This window comes from Salmo salar, chromosome ssa03 (assembly GCF_905237065.1).
Source record: "Salmo salar chromosome ssa03, Ssal_v3.1, whole genome shotgun sequence".
NCBI classification, from domain to species: Eukaryota; Metazoa; Chordata; class Actinopteri; order Salmoniformes; family Salmonidae; genus Salmo; species Salmo salar.
Window position 1 is genome coordinate 21,097,510 of NC_059444.1, and position 17,808 is coordinate 21,115,317.

General features: G+C 43.3%; 1 protein-coding gene across 1 annotated transcript in view; it reads right to left on the bottom strand.

Annotated features, from left to right (window-relative positions):
* The window catches only part of LOC106599503 (partitioning defective 3 homolog), a 248,508-nt gene that overhangs the window by 38,886 nt on the left and 191,814 nt on the right, over nt 1–17,808 (bottom strand). The window contains 2 exon segments of the mRNA XM_014190776.2: nt 10,201–10,277; nt 10,279–10,456. Coding sequence (XP_014046251.2) covers nt 10,201–10,277; nt 10,279–10,456 — 255 coding nt within the window.

Below are 17,808 nucleotides of genomic sequence, written 5' to 3' on the forward strand. Positions count from 1 at the left end.
AGGCTAGGGAGGGAGGGAGGCTAGACTGAGATCACAGATCTGCTCCTCATTTCCTGTAAGGGGACACCACACACAGTGCCCTCCCTGGCTTTTTCTCAATTCATCTTTCCTCAATTACTTGTATGTTCTCTCCTCGCCGACGCCTCAAACGCATTGGAGAAGGTCTGACGGGAGGGACCTTCTCTTCAAATAGGGTTGAGAAGGCAGATGTAAGGAATTGTGGAAAGACTAATTGAGATGGCGCGCTCCTCTCCATCTCACTCTGGCTGCCCAGCTTCACGGATGTCACCTGACCACCTAATTCTGAATTATATCATCAGTATTTCTGGGCGTGCTACAATGATTGGCACACGGCTTGTACCAGTGTTGTGTATTATGTTGTGTGCCAGCATCCAGCACACAACATAATACACAACACTGGTACAAGCAGTGTGCCACAATCATTGTTGCAGCATGCCCAGAAATACTGATGATAGATTTCAGAATTACAGTTCCATAGTCAGGTTGGGCAAATTGTATCCTTGAGCATTGAATCAGAACATTAGCCAAAAGATCCTGACAGCGTTAACCTGCAGTGCAGGAAATGAATGTTTCCTGTTGTATCACTGCAAATGGGATTCAAGCCATTGGGTAAAGTACAGGCGGCAGGAAACAATGCAATACTCTAGTCGGGTGTGATTTAAATACGGGTCAGTCCCATTTAAATAAGATATACAATGTAGGCTACTAATGTCGTCAACTCTAATATCTTACAAAGATGCTTTCCCATCCCAGAGTGAGGCATCATGGCACAGCTGGTATTATCTACCAGGCCTGGGGCAGCAGAAGACATCACATGTTGTGGAGGGAGAAAGGAAACACTCGGCGGGCTGTTCATTTAAAGAGGCCCTATCATCAGTGATTATTTTCTCAGAACACTTCAGAGATAAATTGTATTTATTTTAATAGCCCGGAAGCTACTGTACTAATGAATACACTTCAATCCATATATAAATGTCACAGACTAGCAGTATTAAAAGTGTAGTAGATTCATTTTTTATATTGTTTGTTGGTGGGAAAGTAACCAACATTTGTACTGCTTTTGACGTATAGACCAGAAGGTTTGAATAGAAAAACATGAAAAGATGAGTTGAGTGAGACTACCACAGAACTTCCTTGCTTCAGTATTCCCTACCTGCGTTCCTGAGGGAATACCAACATGGTAACACATCCAGTTGAAAGGGAATAGCTGATAACAGTAGCTGATGAAAGTTGGTGTTTCATACTCTGATTTGGTTGTGTTCTTTCATTTCCCATGGTCCCAGAAGCATTGAGAATGAAGGGGGATTCCTGCCGAAGCAGGAACGGCATAATAATGGTTTCTCTCACTGGTGATCTTTCAAAACTGTCACCGCCTGCCTGTCAGCCAGTGATTTAATCGAGCAAGATTTTCTAATTCCCTGTCGCTCCAGGTATCTTGGTTGGAAACTGAGAACATTTGAAAGATTACGCAGCATGTTGGAGAGAAGAGGGAAAACAACCACAAATAACACATTCATGCAGTGTCGTTGACGGCTGGGCGGGCGGCAGGGATAAGCAAACAATGCAGGGCTTGACATGAACTTTTTTATCCACTTGTCCTTTGGACAAGTAGGACAGCTTTTTATTTTTATTTTTTACTTGTCCAAAAAAGTAATGGTCTGTAACACCATGGGTCAAAAAGGTGACTGAAAATTGTGTTATATGATGCAAGAAACTACAAAATAACATGCATTATTATCACTGGTATTGACAATGTAAGGCTGCTGGTCTCTGATCCCACACATTATATCTCCTGCCGGTGTGGCCCCCATAATGTAAAATACTGCACAAATAGGCTACTGTACAAAACACTTGTGATCCGTCAACCCTCCATCTGTTGAGCTACTGGGTGTGGAGGCTTTTCACCCAACCCTGCTCAAACACACAAGTCAGCTTATCAAGGTCCCGTTGAGAAGCTGATTTTTTACAATGTGTTGAGTTCGAGCAGGGCTGGAGCAAAAGCCTGCACACCCATCTCCTGGTGGAGATATTGACAGCACAGGAGTTAGGAATCTAATAATATTTGTGTTTACTTTGTCAGAATTACATGGCCAGTATTGAATAGAGGAGAATCCTAGCATATTTTGAGCGCTTGAGAGACGGTTTTCCAACCGTAGTTTGCAGCATTGGTTGTTATACAATAGGCTCTGCAACAGGATTCAAATCTGGATTGTGTAGGGAGATTCCCTCTCCTTGGATTCTTCATCTCTACACTATTGCAGCACACCCAAATAGATAAATACCACTGTGTGTCACCATCAAAAACTCTATGTTCACAACCTCCTCTCTACCTATGATCAGACCCAGACATCTAGCCAGAGGAGAGAGCAGACCTGGGTTCAAATAGTATTTGAAATCTATTACATACTTTGAGGGTTTGCTTTAGCCTGCCTAGTGTCAGTTGAGCAGGGATTGCCCTTTAAATTGGTTTCATTTCTCCAGACAAGCTCAATAAACAGGGCTAAAGTACTTGAAAGATTTCAAATAGTGTATGAACTCAGGTCTGGAAGAGAGCTGGGGCTTTATGAGTAGAGATGAGCCACAGCCCTGTATGACCTGTCCTCTCAGATGTGCAGTGTTGTCTAGCAACGGGAGTCCACCGTTCAAAGGTCTTCAATCAAATAGTTTATAATTCCCTTCCTCTCCTCAACGTGTTAATGTCATAATACGTCCCAGTTTAGGGGGAGTTAATGCTCTGGTCTGGAGGAGAGGGCAGTGAACCTCCGGCGGTGGATTCTTTTTTGATATCACATCGGTTCCATCTCAATTGGCACCCTATTCCCTATATAGGGCACTACTTTTGACCAGTGCCCATAGGGAATAGGGTGAGGAGTAGGGTAGCATTTGGTGATGCAGACATTGATAGAAAAAGCATCCAAACACCAACGACTGGTGATTGGTGTAAATGTGGGTCGGCAGGCTTCAGTGTCACATGGTCAGTGGTGGTGTGTGAAGTGAACCTAGGCAGTCCACAGGAGAACTCAAACCAAATGTGTTTTCAGCTGGATGGATCCAGAAGTGATGGAGCCAAGAGGAAATAATGTCAGAAGTACATAATGAGGCCAGTGGTATGAAAGAAAGGTGTGTGTGAAGCAGATACAACAGCTAGGACGTTGGAAATGCAAATGTTGAAGCCGCTTAGATTTTTTTTTAAGGATGTATCAAAAACAAGTGGATTCAAACACAAACACAGTAGTGTAATAAAATAGCTGTTATTCCACCAGCCTAGCGTGTCAGTGGAATCAGCCTTCAGACAGTGACCCCAGAGGGAAGCCCCTATTATTGCACGAATAAGGACTCCGTCCGCCTGGAACCAGATATGAGAGGAGAGAGGATTACATCATTCTGCCAGACATCAGACATGGTCAACACTGGGCAGCACAGACGGCCATCTAACTGTCCCTGAATGACCAGCACGTTTTCTGTGCTGTGTGTGTGTGTGTACACGCCACACCGAGCCAAAGGTTCTTTGATAATCAGATGTCTGTTGGGTTCAGATGCATTATCCAACCCCCAGAGGAGGTCTGTCTCTCTGGGAAGGGTCCTGCACTGAACAGTAAGCCGCATTGTTCACAAATGGAGCAGCCTTCAAATGAAATGACAAGCTAGAAAATCCACGGGCACTTTGAGGGAATACATACTGTAATGGTATTCCATCATTTTGTTTCAGTGGGGCTTTAGCGTCCACCCCTTAAGCCTACATTTCATTAGGATAATAAAATGATTTAGGTAAACTGTACTCATCTCAGTATTCCATACATTTCATTGAAGTCTAGAGTAAATACATAATACAAAAAATTGCTGTCTGCAATGTCCTAATTTAGCTGGCTATTACTGAAAGCACCAGTCCTATAACATGATCATTCTCAGGGTTGACTAAACAGCAGCCTATTGGAGGGCTCGAACCTGATTTACTGTGTGTGTGATAGAAACAGGAGTAATTCTGATCCAGCATGAAAACAGACAGACACAGATACAGTAAACAGATTTGAGGCTTAGCATATGTTAGTAGGGAAGGATAGGAGCGTATCATATGTTAGTAGGGAAGGATAGGAGCGTATCATATGTTAGTAGGGAAGGATAGGAGCGTATCATATGTTAGTAGGGAAGGATAGGAGCGTATCATATGTTAGTAGGGAAGGATAGGAGCGTATCATATGTTAGTAGGGAAGGATAGGAGCGTAGCATATGTTAGTAGGGAAGGATAGGAGCGTATCATATGTTAGTAGGGAAGGATAGGAGCGTATCATATGTTAGTAGGGAAGGATAGGAGCGTATCATATGTTAGTAGGGAAGGATAGGAGCGTATCATATGTTAGTAGGGAAGGATAGGAGCGTATCATATGTTAGTAGGGAAGGATAGGAGCGTATCATATGTTAGTAGGGAAGGATAGGAGCGTATCATATGTTAGTAGGGAAGGATAGGAGCGTATCATATGTTAGTAGGGAAGGATAGGAGCGTATCATATGTTAGTAGGGAAGGATAGGAGCGTATCATATGTTAGTAGGGAAGGATAGGAGCGTATCATATGTTAGTAGGGAAGGATAGGAGCGTATCATATGTTAGTAGGGAAGGATAGGAGCGTATCATATGTTAGTAGGGAAGGATAGGAGCGTAGCATATGTTAGTAGGGAAGGATAGGAGCGTATCATATGTTAGTAGGGAAGGATAGGAGCGTATCATATGTTAGTAGGGAAGGATAGGAGCGTATCATATGTTAGTAGGGAAGGATAGGAGCGTATCATATGTTAGTAGGGAAGGATAGGAGCGTAGCATATGTTAGTAGGGAAGGATAGGAGCGTATCATATGTTAGTAGGGAAGGATAGGAGACACAGGCAGCATCCTAAATAGCACCCTATTCCCTATATAGTGCCACTACTGGTCAAAAGTAGTTCACTGTATAGGGAACAGTGTGCCATTTGCCACTAATCACACTTATTCAACCTATTGACATTCTCACCCATCCCACTCACACAACCTTCTTTTCAGCTTTAAACCTTTGCGTTGTCAAGGTAAATAAGAGCATCAAAACCTTTTTAGGACTGGAACTAAGCTGTATAAAACACCAACAACCTTGCCAGAACAGTGAAGACAAACGAGATGAAGGCAATGGCCATAGAGGTATACTCTCCCACATTCAGACAGGATTAGAGCTGCACAATTCCAGTAACTTCTCCCAAACTCCCAGGTTCTCTCTAAATCCAGGTTGGAAGATTTACGGAATCAGGAGAGAATCAGCAGGAAATCTAAAACCCTCCATCCAGGATTTCTGGAAAACCTAGGCATTTTGGGAAAGTAAGCGGGATTTTGCAAAGCTAGACAGGATTTCTATAGAATCATACAGAGTCCAGTCCTGCCTCCCCAGAGGTTGGTGGCCAGGAAGGAGTCCTGGATTAGGCAGAGAACAGAATGGCATGTCTCCCCTATAGATTAACTAAGGGATGACTCTGTCACAGAAGAGCAGATGGGAGATGATAGTAGCTGATCGTTAAAATCTACAGCCACATATTTAAACAACAGTCACTGATATGACCTAATACATCACACGATGGTTTATTGAGTAAAAAGTAACGACTCATTAATTACAATAACGGGTCCGAGAACGCATCAGCTATACATTCTGTCTGCGTCCCAAATGCCACCCGTACTTCCTATATATTGCACTACTTTTGACCAGACCCCATAGGGCACGGCAAAAGTAGTGCACTATATTGGAAATAGGGTGCCATTTGGAACGTTTCTAAAAAGCAGATTGATAGATAATCAGCAGATAAAGACATTAGCTAGAGGTCAAACGTTGGATTCTAGTTTATCATTTTAAATGACAGATGAGGTTTGTGTGTAGTGTCTACAGCTTATTCAGCCTGCTGTTTTAGTAACACTATTTCAACTACAGTGACTTTCTCTCAACACATTCTTACCGATTTCACGGTTTCTCTTAACAGTTTGGTTTTCCACAACACCCATTCTTTCCCCATCATCGTAGGTGGTAGAATCTTAGGCGTGTGTGTGTGTGTGTGTGAGAGAGCGCGACTCGAGGGACTCCTGTTGGGTATCTGAAAGCACTCTGTCTGAATAAAGGGGGATTACCAGTGTGTTTACACACGTTTTATGTGGGAATGAATTGCCCTCTGATGCGGGCGCGCACACACACACACCAACACACACACCCCCCTGAGTGGTCCCACATTCAACTGCCTTTTCTATTCATCTGCAAAGCTAAGCAGATGGATCAAGGTTGAAGTGACCCCCCGTGGTGTGATGCTACTCACTGTAGGGCCTTATCAGGCTCCCAGAACCTCATTATACATCCCAAATGTCACTAGTGCACTACTTTAGACCAGACACTATATAGGGAATAGGGTGCCATTTGTGACTTCCTCACAGATGCTGCTTGGCTAGCTGTTTCATATAATGCTTCGGGTGACCACTCCTATATGTTGCTTTGCTCCGAGGGCTTTTTCTTACAGGCCTAAATGAACATAATAGAGCAGATTCAATAAGAACAGCCACAGAGAAGGGGAATCAAATCACATGAAATCCCACAACCAGGATCTTATTCTCCTGGAGGGGGATAACACAATACAGATACAGGAGAGAATTCACTAGTTTAAACTGCATTATGTGATGGAACACCGCATTTGAGGCATTCACGATATATACACCAATGAAAGAACATGCCCAGCGCTCTTGAACACATTAAAGGGGCAAACAGGGATTGGTACATCCTTTTTTGGACATGGGGTATTTTTGATCTCATGGATGGTCTATGAATTTGAGAGTTGTTACATTACTTCAGCCCAGTTCCTCAGCTGTTTACCAAAAAAAGTGTTGGGTGACCGCTTTGTTACTGTTTAAATAGCAGAACTCTCCCAGTGCTCTGTGGTTCTCACTAAAGTAGACTACATTGTTATGGCCAACACAGTTGTTGCCAAGTACATAATTGCATTTTCAGTCTATTTGGGGGCTTAGGACTTACAAGGTTATGACAAATGATACCAGATGTCAAATTTGAACTCAAGACCTTGTGAAATATACACAGTAATTGTGGGAAAAGGTTACTGAGATAAGTTTGGGCTTTGCACAATATTTTCTTTGGCAGACGGAGAGGGCAAGTAGGACCAACCACAATATCCAGGAGAGGTTATGCAATTTGGCAGAGGACCATGAAGGACTAGCTCACAGAGAGAGAATATTCTTAACTTACAGCTACAGTACTGCCAATAAAATAAATATAGGACCCCTACCAAAATAACAATTACTGCACAACAAACAGAGTAATTTCAACATAAATCATTTTCTTTCACTCACTCTATAAATCCTTTTATCAGGCAGCCCATACGAGCCCAGCCATGTTGCAGTTCCATACTGTAGGCTAATACACAGTACCAAAGCCTATGAACTCCACAAAAAGCTCTATGATGTTTCAACTATGTTGCACAAGTATGGTTGCGTCTCAAATGGAACCCTATTCCCTATATAGGGCACTACTTTTGACCAGGTCCCTGGTCAGAAGTAGTGCACTACATAGGAAATAGGGTGACATTTAACACTCCGCCTGTTGCAACAATATGATTGAGTTGACAGAAGTCAGTCATGGTTCTCAGGGTGGAGGAAATGGCTGACTTCTCCTCTGGGTTTCATGAAGCTCCTGGCAGACTCATTTTACGCTGCACAGTTAAATTGAAAGTTCTGATGGTCCGTAGTTTTGCAAGCACCTACTGTAGGCAATTAAAAAATGAATTCCACTGTATATTTATGCAGCTGCAGGTTTGTTTTCCTTCTCTGCCAAGCGGACAAAAAGGGCAATGGGTGATGTTCTAGCTCTAAGAGGAATGAAAGAGGGAGGAGACTAGGCCCCTAGCTGCACTATTCTGGCTTTCACATTCGGAGACAGACAAGGGCCGTTTAGACAGCGCATCACCCCTCACTGTAATACAGGGTATGACTGTCCAATGGCCACCATTATCATAGTAACACATACTGTAGGTCTTATAGTGCCATGGACACGACTAAATATTATATTGTGGGCCACATATCAATAACTAAATCAGTCTCTCAATCATAGCATTAGCCCTGAACTACATAGTCAAAGTCAGGGTTTTTTCCTCGGTCAAAAAAGGGCTTAGTAGGTGGGCGTGGCAATGGGCGCGGTCGGCCCCGGGGAATTTTAGATAACATTTTAGAGGCCCCCACATTGGCGGTGTAGAGAATTTCCCGGAATTCTACACCTTTCTCCATGGAGCTGAATCGTTGTGGTGCATCATGAACACAAACATGAAGTCCTTGACTGTTTTTGAACAAGTGCTCTATGGTATTGCTAGTCTCGTTCAACAGCAGCAGTGCATGGTAATGCTGTTCACTTCACACATCCTCGCTCTACAACTACAGGTAACTGACAAAATAAAGGAAACACTTGAGTAAATGAGGGATACAAAGTATATTGAAAGCAGGTGCTTCCACACAGCTGTGATTCCTAAGGTGATTAACATCCCATCATGCTTAGGGTCATGTATAAAAATGCTGATCAGGTCATTATTTTGGCTACCATGGCTATGCCCCCATAGGATGACAATGCCCCCATCCACAAGTGGTCACTGAATGGTTTAATAGCATGAAAACGATGTAAACCATATGCCATGACCATCTGTCACCTAATCTCAACCCAACTGAACACTTCTAGGAGATTCTGGAGCGGTGCCTGAGACAGCGTTTTCTCGTGGAAGAATGGTATCGCATCCCTCCAATAGAGTCCAGACACTTGTAGAATCTATGCCAAGGTGTATTGAAACTGTTCTGGCTCAACGCCCAATTAAAACACTATGTTGACACTATGTTTCCTTTATTTTGGCATTTACCTGTATAACAGAACACTAACACTGTGGCAGCACAATCATTTACAAATCAATACTACATACAGTATTAATAATATACACACTGCTGTGAGTATAGGAACATGTGAAATAACACCCTGTATTCTCTTTGGCTAGAGAAATCACGTAATTCATTCTGTAATACGCTTCAGGCCATACAGACTTACAATTTAATACTGGTCCTGCGTCCCAAATGGCACTGTAATATTGGGTCAGCGTCCCAAATGGTACCATATTCCCGATGTAGTGCACAAATACCTGGTCAAAAGTTGTTCACTATAGGGAATAGGGTACCATTTGGGACACAGACACTGACTACTGCTGTGGACAGAGGGCACACAGGCTTATGGTTTCTCATAGCTTCATGTGTGATGTATAGTACTGTCACTGGTACACTGAGTATGAATGAATACATGGTAGGAATACAGATCATTGATGTACGATTATATGTTGGAGTATTGTTGTAAAACCAATCTGGGACAATTAAGTTGAAAGTAGAAGCTGGTAAAATGAAAATATATTCCTTTCCACAACAGTCTAGAGAATGGTGTGAGATGATTGACAGATGCCAATCCTAAAGGAAAGTAAACCGGATCAGCCTGAGGACCAGACTTCGATTCTGAGTCCCAAATGGTTTATCTACAGTATGGCTGAATCCTAAACCAGCGCTATATTCCCTATATAGTGCACTACTTTTGACCAGGGCCTATAAAAGTAAAAGCGCAGCTATGTAGGAAATAGGGTGCCATTTGGGACGCATTTCATGAACATGCAACAGGAGAGAGTAAGTGAAAATGTAGAAATGTTGCCTTCCTTTCCCCCCAGGACCAAGGTAATCACCAGTGAGCCCCTGTCAGTAGAGTGGTGATATTTAACTGCCTTTCATTCCTGTGGTTATTTTCCTGGGGTGAGGTGTGATGACTGGACTAAGACACTTCAGTGCAACAGTGTTTGTCCTAGCGTTACTTAGGCACAGCAAGATACTATTTCACCTATAAAGGAATGAGTTCTTCAACACCACTGAGGCTTGAATGATGGTCTTTAGCACGATGAATTGGTCCATAAAAACAATGTACCAGGCAGAAGTGCTAGTTAATGGTGCTTGATAGTGGTATTTATAGTGGTATTACTACCACTCTTCATCAGCCCCGGGTTCAAAGACAAACCCTGCCCATCTGGCACTCCTGGCAGGATTGAGCAAATGGCCAAAGTATTTAAACCCAGTTCTGCCCCTCATAGCGTAGGACCGACCCTCGGCCCCCTACCTGTCGGCGGAGGGAGGGCGTCCGTTTGCGTTGCGGGCCTTGCCGACTTGTGTGTAGAGGGAGGAGTCTTGGTGGTGGTGGTCGTTGTCTAGGGGTGCTCTGGGGACGGCTGTGCCCGCTGCCCAGGGACGTGTCCAGTGGCCCGATGCCGGCATAGGGGTGCTCCTCGTCTCGGCTCAGGTTGATGTCCAGGATCTCAGCGTAGTCCCTCTCCCGTGCCTGCCGCTCCCGCAGCTCCCGGGTCTTAACCTGGATCCTGGAGGAAAGGAGACAGGGAATGTTTTTTTATTGATTCAAAAGGAAAACTGTGGATGACACCCTATTGAAATCAAATGTATTTGACACATGCGCTGAATACAACAGGCGTAGACTTTACTGTGAAATGCTTACTTTACGAGCCCTTTCCAGACAATGCCAAATGAAAAATAAAATTTGCACAAAAGGAAATAGTAACAATAAAATAATGAGGCTATATACAGAGTATGCCAAACATTTGCACCCCCTGTTTGCCCTCAGAACATCCTCAATTCGTCAGGGCATGGACTCTACAAGGTGTCGAAAGCGTTCCATAGGGATGCTGGCCCATGTTGACAATACTTGCCACAGTTGTGTCAAGTGGGCTGAATGTCCTTTGGGTAATGGACCATTCTTGATACACATGGGAAACTGTTGAGCATGAAAAACCCAGAAGCATTGCAGTTCTTGACACAAACCGGTACGCCTGGCACCTACTACAATACACCGTTCAAAGGCACTTAACTCTTTTGTCTTGCCCATTCACCCTCTGAATGGCATACATGTCTCAATTGTCTCAAGGCTTAAAAATCATTCTTTAACCTGTCTCCTCCCCTTCATCTACACTGATTGAAGTGGATTTAACTAGTGACATCAACAAGGGATCAAAGCTTTCACCTGGATTCACCTGATCAGTCTATATGTCATGGTAAGAGCAGTTCTTCACTTTTTATATACTCAGTGTACAAGGACTTCCAGTACAGAGTCAATGTGCTGGGGTACAAGGTAGCTGAGGTGATTGAGGTAATATGTACATGTAGGTAGGGGTAAAAGTGACTAGGCAATCAGGATAGATTATAAACAAATAAACAGAGTTGCAGCAGCATGTGTGAACAGTGTCTAAGAGTTTAAAAGTGTGTCTGTGTGGAGTCAATATGCATGTGTATATTTTGTGTGTGTAAGCATATGTAGTGTCTATGTAGAATGTGTGACTGTGTAGAATGTGTGACTGTGTGGGTAGTCCAGTGAGAGTGCATAGAGCCAGTGCAAAAACATCTATGCAAATAGTCCAGGAAGCCATTTGATTAGCTGTTCAGTGGTCTTATGGCTTGGCGGTAGAAGCTGTTCAGGAGCCTTTTTGGTCCCAGACTTGGCACTCTGGTACCATTTGCCGTGCGGTAGCAGAAAGAAAAGTCTGACTTTGGTGGCTGGAGTCTGACAATTTTTCGGGCCTTCCTCTGACACCGCCTGGCATATAGGTCCTTGGTGGCAGGGAGCTCGGCCCCAGTGATGTACTTGGCCATACGCACTACCCTATGTAGCGCCTTGCGGTCGGATGCCAAGCAGTCCCCAAATCAAGCGGTGATGCAGCCAGTCAAGATACTCTCAATTGTGCAGCTGTATAACTCTGAGGATCTGAGGGCCCATGCCAAATCTATTCAGCCTCTTGAGGAGGAAGAAGTATTGTCGTGGCTTCTTCATGGCTGTGTTGGTGTGTTTGGACCATGATGGGTCCTTTATGATGTGAACACCGAGGAACTTGAAGCTCTCGACCCGCTCCACTACAGCGCTGTCAATGTGAGTGGGGGCGTGCTCGGCCCTCATTTCCTGTAGTCCACAATCAGCTCCTGTCTTACTGACTTTGAGGGAGAGGCTGTTGTCGTGGCACCACACTTCCAGGTCTCATGGTCGTCGTGGGTCAGGCCTACCACTGTTGTCGTTGGCCAAGGTCGTGTGCGGCCACGCAGTCGTGGGTAAACAGGGAGTACAGGAGGGGACTAAGCACACATCCCTGAGGAGCCCCTGTGTTGAGGATCAGCGTGGCAGAAGCGCCGTTGCCTACCCTCACCAAATGGCCCATCAGGAAGTCCAGGATCCATTTGCAGAGGGAGGTGTTAAATCCTTAGCTTAGTGATGAGCTTGGAGGGCACTATGGCGATGAACGCTGAGCTGCAGTCAATGAACAGCATTCTTACATAGTTGTTCCTTTTGTCCGGGTGGAAAAGGGCAGTGTGGAGTGCATTAGCGATTGCGTCATCTGTGGATCTGTTGGGGCGGTATGCAAATTGCAGTGGTTCAAGCGTTTCTGAGACGATGGTGTTGATGTGAGCCATGACCTGCCTTTCAAAGCATTTCATGGCAACAGATATGAGTGCTACGGGGAGATAGTATTTAGACCGGCTACCTTGGCGTTCTTGGGCACAGGGACTATGGTGGTCTGCTTGAAACATGTAGGTATTACAGACTGGGTCAGGGAGAAGTTGAAAATGTCACTTGCCAGCTGGTCAGCGTATGCTCTGAGTACGCAATCCTGGTAATCAGTCTGGCTCTGTGGCCTTACTCATATCAGGTACGGAGAGCGTGATCACAGTCATCCGGAACAGCTAGTGCTCTTATGCATGGTTCAGTGTTGGAATTTAGCTCGTCTGGTAGGCTTCCCTATATAGTGTACAGCTTTTGACCAGAGACCTATACATATTGTAAAAGGCAGCTGCCCTCCTTTCTATAACACTTATGTATTTTTAAACCCTCGTGTAAACTTTCCATTGCTGCAGTGAAATAGTTAGAAATTCTGTGGCGGTCTGAGTAGTCTACCTTGGGAAGGGTGGAGAAGCAGAAACTTTAACCTAATCAATGTCTGATCTGTAATGGCAGTTCCTTTCCCAAGGATCAGTTGGGATTTGCAATTCCTCCGGTAAAACACATATTGATTGGTCAAGGCCAGAGGCTGGAGAAAATCCACCTCTAATTCACTGTCTGTATGAATTTACTCCTCAGGTGAGGGTCAGGGCCTTCTCTTCACAGCTAGACAGAAAAACAGAATTGTTTAGTGCATCCTAAATGGCACCATATTCCCCATATAGTGCACTAGGCATGGTCAAAAGTAGTGCAGAATATAGGGAATATGGTACCATTTGGGACACCGACAAGCACCTGTCTGGTGAATCAACTGTCCGGAATATATTATGTATACATCTAATCCCACTTTCCTTTCATTCACTATGTTTTATCATTATTGTGTAGCTTTTACCACCAAGCAGGGGTGTAAAGTACTTAAGTAAAAATACTACTTAAGCAATTTTTAGGGGGTATCTGTACTTATCTATTTATATTTGACAACTTTTACTTCACCAAATTCCTAAAGAAAATATACTTTTTACTCCATATATTTTTCCTGACACCCAAAAGTACTCGTTACATTTTGAACACTTGGCAGGACAGGAAAACGGTCCAATTCACGCACTTTTGTAGAGAACATCCCTGATCACCTGTACTTCCTCTGATCTGACGGACTCACTAAAACACATATTTAAAAAAAAAAAAAAATACAATTTACTCACTAAACACACATGCTCTGTTGTAAATTATGTCAATGTTGGAGTGTGCCCCTGGCTATCCGTAAAAAAATAAAATAAAAATAATAATAATAATAAAAATAATAATAATAATAATATATATATATATATATATATATATATATATATATATATATATATAAAAAAAGTGCTGTCTGGTTTGGTTAATAAGGAATTTGAAATTATTTATACTTTTACTGAAGTATATTTTAGCAATTACATTCACATTTGATACTTAAAGCAATATGTAACTTTTTGGGCGATCAGACAAAATTCACAGAGCAATGTGAGTTATAGATCAATCACTACTTGAAAACAAGTCTAAGAAGGGGTAGATCTGTTCTATGTGCACTATTTCTATGCTTCCCGTTCTTTAGTTTTGCGTCTTTTACTTTTGGTTTTGTACACCAGCTTCAAAAACAGCTAAAACAACAATTTTTGGTTATTGAAAATATATTTCACAGTGATTGATGGTACAATGACTACACTATACTAGCTTATTTTGTAACAAACTGAAATTTAGCAAACTATTAGATTTCTCGTAACCAGAATATGGCAGAACTATTTCTACTTAGCCCAACTAAGTATATTTAAAACCTAATACTTTTACTCAAGTAGTATTTTACTGGGTGACTCGAGTCATTTTCTATAAAAAGTATGTTTACTCTTGCTCAAGTACGACAATTGGGTACTTTTTCCACTGCTGTCACCACGGGACATCACATTATCGTTACACAGTGAACACAATGGAACATTGTTCTGTGTGGAAAATGAGGAAAGGCCTCCCATCAACCCTGGTTCTTATGCCATCTATTCCCCCCTCCTTCACGAGTATAGAACCCATTATAGCTCCTAGCCACCTACTCTTTGAAAGTAGAGATATTTACATCTCTCATCAGGGCCAATCATTAAGACCTCGGAGGGTTTCCTCACAGAAACATGTCAGGGCTGAGGCCATTGTTTGGTCCAACGGTTAACTCAGTCCTTCTTCCTGGCTGGCCCACTTGGATAGAGGCTCAGGATTATGACCTGTGTTGGCACTTGTTATTCTCTAGATAGAATATCTCATTTGAATGGAGGTGGGAACAATTAGCATTTTTGTGGTACAAGGTAAACAGAGCTTGAATTTGAGGAAGCCGATTATGCTCTAGTGGTTCTTTCAGAAGATGTAGGGATTGAGATTGTACAGGCTTTCATGTCAAGGCAGCTGCTGTTGTAAGGAGACAAATTCATTCCATCAGTCTAGCTAGCCTGCTTAGAACATAGCATTGGTGACCCCTCCACCTCCCTTCCATGGAAAGGCTTCTGAGGGAGCCAAACACAGGGAGCAGATTGCCATGTCTGCCCTCATCAGCGGCACAGTGTTTCCCATCACTAGCTTACTACACTCCCAACACAAACCTTGTTTTCTCCCGGTTTAAAGAAAGCTCTCTCAAGAGCCCGTTGCCTTCTGGTAATGTAGATATTCGGTGAGTCTCCAAACAAGCTTTAGCGTGTCTTCACTCAGGGGAGGCTACAGTGCTAACGTGTTATAAGAGGACTATGTTTCCCCCCAAAAATCCTAAACATAATATTATTCAAAAGATGGCTTAGTCTATTCATCTCAGCGACTGCCTGGAATATGTGATGAGCTCTTTCAAGCTCATCAGGGAAATATTACTGCCTTCATGGAGAAATATTTTCCCGTATAATGACTATTTTATTTTCACACTTAAATGGAAAACCCTTTTCTTTGACTTACCATTTCATTATGCACATTTCTTGAGGCATAATTATTTAGATTTCCCTGTTGAGTGCTAGACGAGGCAAACCTGTCTGTCCTCTTTTCTCTTTCCCCGGCAGTAAAGAGGCCCAGAGAGAAGCAAGGGGATGATAATTGCTAGTTTAAAGGTTGATAATTGGCATAGCTGTAATTATCTGCTCGTTGAGGTACTCCCTCCTTGCACTTAAAATGAATACCTTAGCTGTTCACCAAGGAATGGTCTGTAGAGAGAGGGGTGGAGGAGTAGGTAGATAGCACACTGAGAATACAAGTGTTTCATCTGGATAAGAAATGAAGCATGATTGATGATACACCCACACTGACTTACTGTAACTTGAGATCCATCTACAGAATAGTAATGAATGTGATCAAAAATGTACAGAGGACAATAATATTACATGACCAAAAGTATGTGGATACCTGCTTGTCCAACATCTCATTCCAAAATCATGGGCATTAATAAGGAGTTGGTTCCCCTTTTGCTGCTATAACAGCCTCCACTCTTCTAGGAAGGCATTCCACTAGATGTTGGAACATTGCTGCGGGGACTTGCTTCCATTCAGCCACAAGAGCATTAGTGAGGTCGGGCACTGATGTTGGGTGATTAGGAATGGCTCACAGTCGGCGTTCCAATTAATCCCAAAGGTGTTGGATTGGGTTGTGCAGACCAGTCAAGTCCTTCCACACCGATTTCTACAAACCATTTCTGTATGGATCTCGCTATGTGCACAGGGGCATTGTCATGCTGAAACAAGAAACGGCCTTCCCCAAACTTTTGCCACAAAGTTGGAAGCACAGAATCGTCTAGAATGTCATTGTATGCTGTAGTGTTACGATTTCCCTTCAATGGAACTAAGGGGCCTAGTCTGAACCATGAAAAACAGCCCCAGACCATTATTCCTCCTCTATCAAACTTTACAGTTAGCACTATGCATTCGGGCAGGTAGGTAACCCAGAATTGTCCGTCAGAATGCCAGACGGTGAAGCGTGATTCATCATTCCAATGGCAGAGAACTTTACACCACTCCAGCTGACACTTGGCATTGCGCATGGTGGTGAATGGTGGCCCCGCCATGGAAACCCATTTCATGAAGCTCCCGACGAACAGTTATTGTGCTGATGTTGCTTCCAGAGACAGTTTGGAACTCGGTAGTTAGTGTTGCAACAGAGGGCAGATGATTTTTATACGCTACACGCTTCAGCACTCGGCGGTCCCATTCTGTGAGCTTGTGTGGCCTACCACTTTGCGGCTGAGCTGTTGTTGCTCCGAGACGTTTCCACTTCACAATAACAGCACTTACAGTTGGCCGGAGCAGCTCTAGCAAGGCAGAAATTTGACGAACTGACTGATTGCATCCTATGACGGTGCCATGTTGAAAGTCACTGAGCTCTTCAGTAAGGCCATTCTATTGCCAATGTTTTTTCTATGGAGATTGCATGCTGTGTGCTCGATTTTATACACCTGTCAGCAACGGGTGTGGTTGAAATAGCCAAATCCACTCATTTGAACGGGTATCCACATACTTTATCTTCAATAATAGCTACTACAGTAAATCTGAATTGACAGTGAGTCACGTCAGATTTATTCATACAAGTGTTTCCTATAGGTTTGACCATAATGATTTCTGGGTGTCTCAACTCACGGTATTTCATGACAAGATCATTAATATAAGTATAGTCATGGCTTATGATCTAAATGAATTGTGCATCGATTCACCTTGCAGTATATTTCCTTCTGAATCCATAATTTGCAGCACTTATTAGCCGAGAGCCCAAAGCAGAGGGAGCTATTTTGTTGATGTGAATTTATAATGGCAGTTCCTTTGATTTGGTCTCCATGTCCAAGTGATTGGCTGTGCATCAGCACTGTAATGACATGGTACGTAGAAATGGAAGTGTCGTGATGAGTGTGATCATTATCACCCACAGCCAGGGCACTAAATATCTGGGCTTCAAAAGAAGCTCTCATGTCAATGATTGCTCCCAAACCTTTCAGTCCTTCAATAGAGGGTAAATCAAAGGAAACACTCAGTGCTGCAGTAGGGTGGTGTACATCAAGCACCAACAAAACACTCCCTCTCTCTATTCTTCAGTTGCATCCCAAATAGCACCCTATTCCCAATACAGTGCACTACTTTAGACCAGGGCAACTATATAGGGAATAGGGTGCCACTTGGGACTCTCACCCTGTCTCTAGCGCATGTGAGGATGTAGCTTTTAGTTGACTTGTGGGATCACAGAAAAGGATGGAGTCAT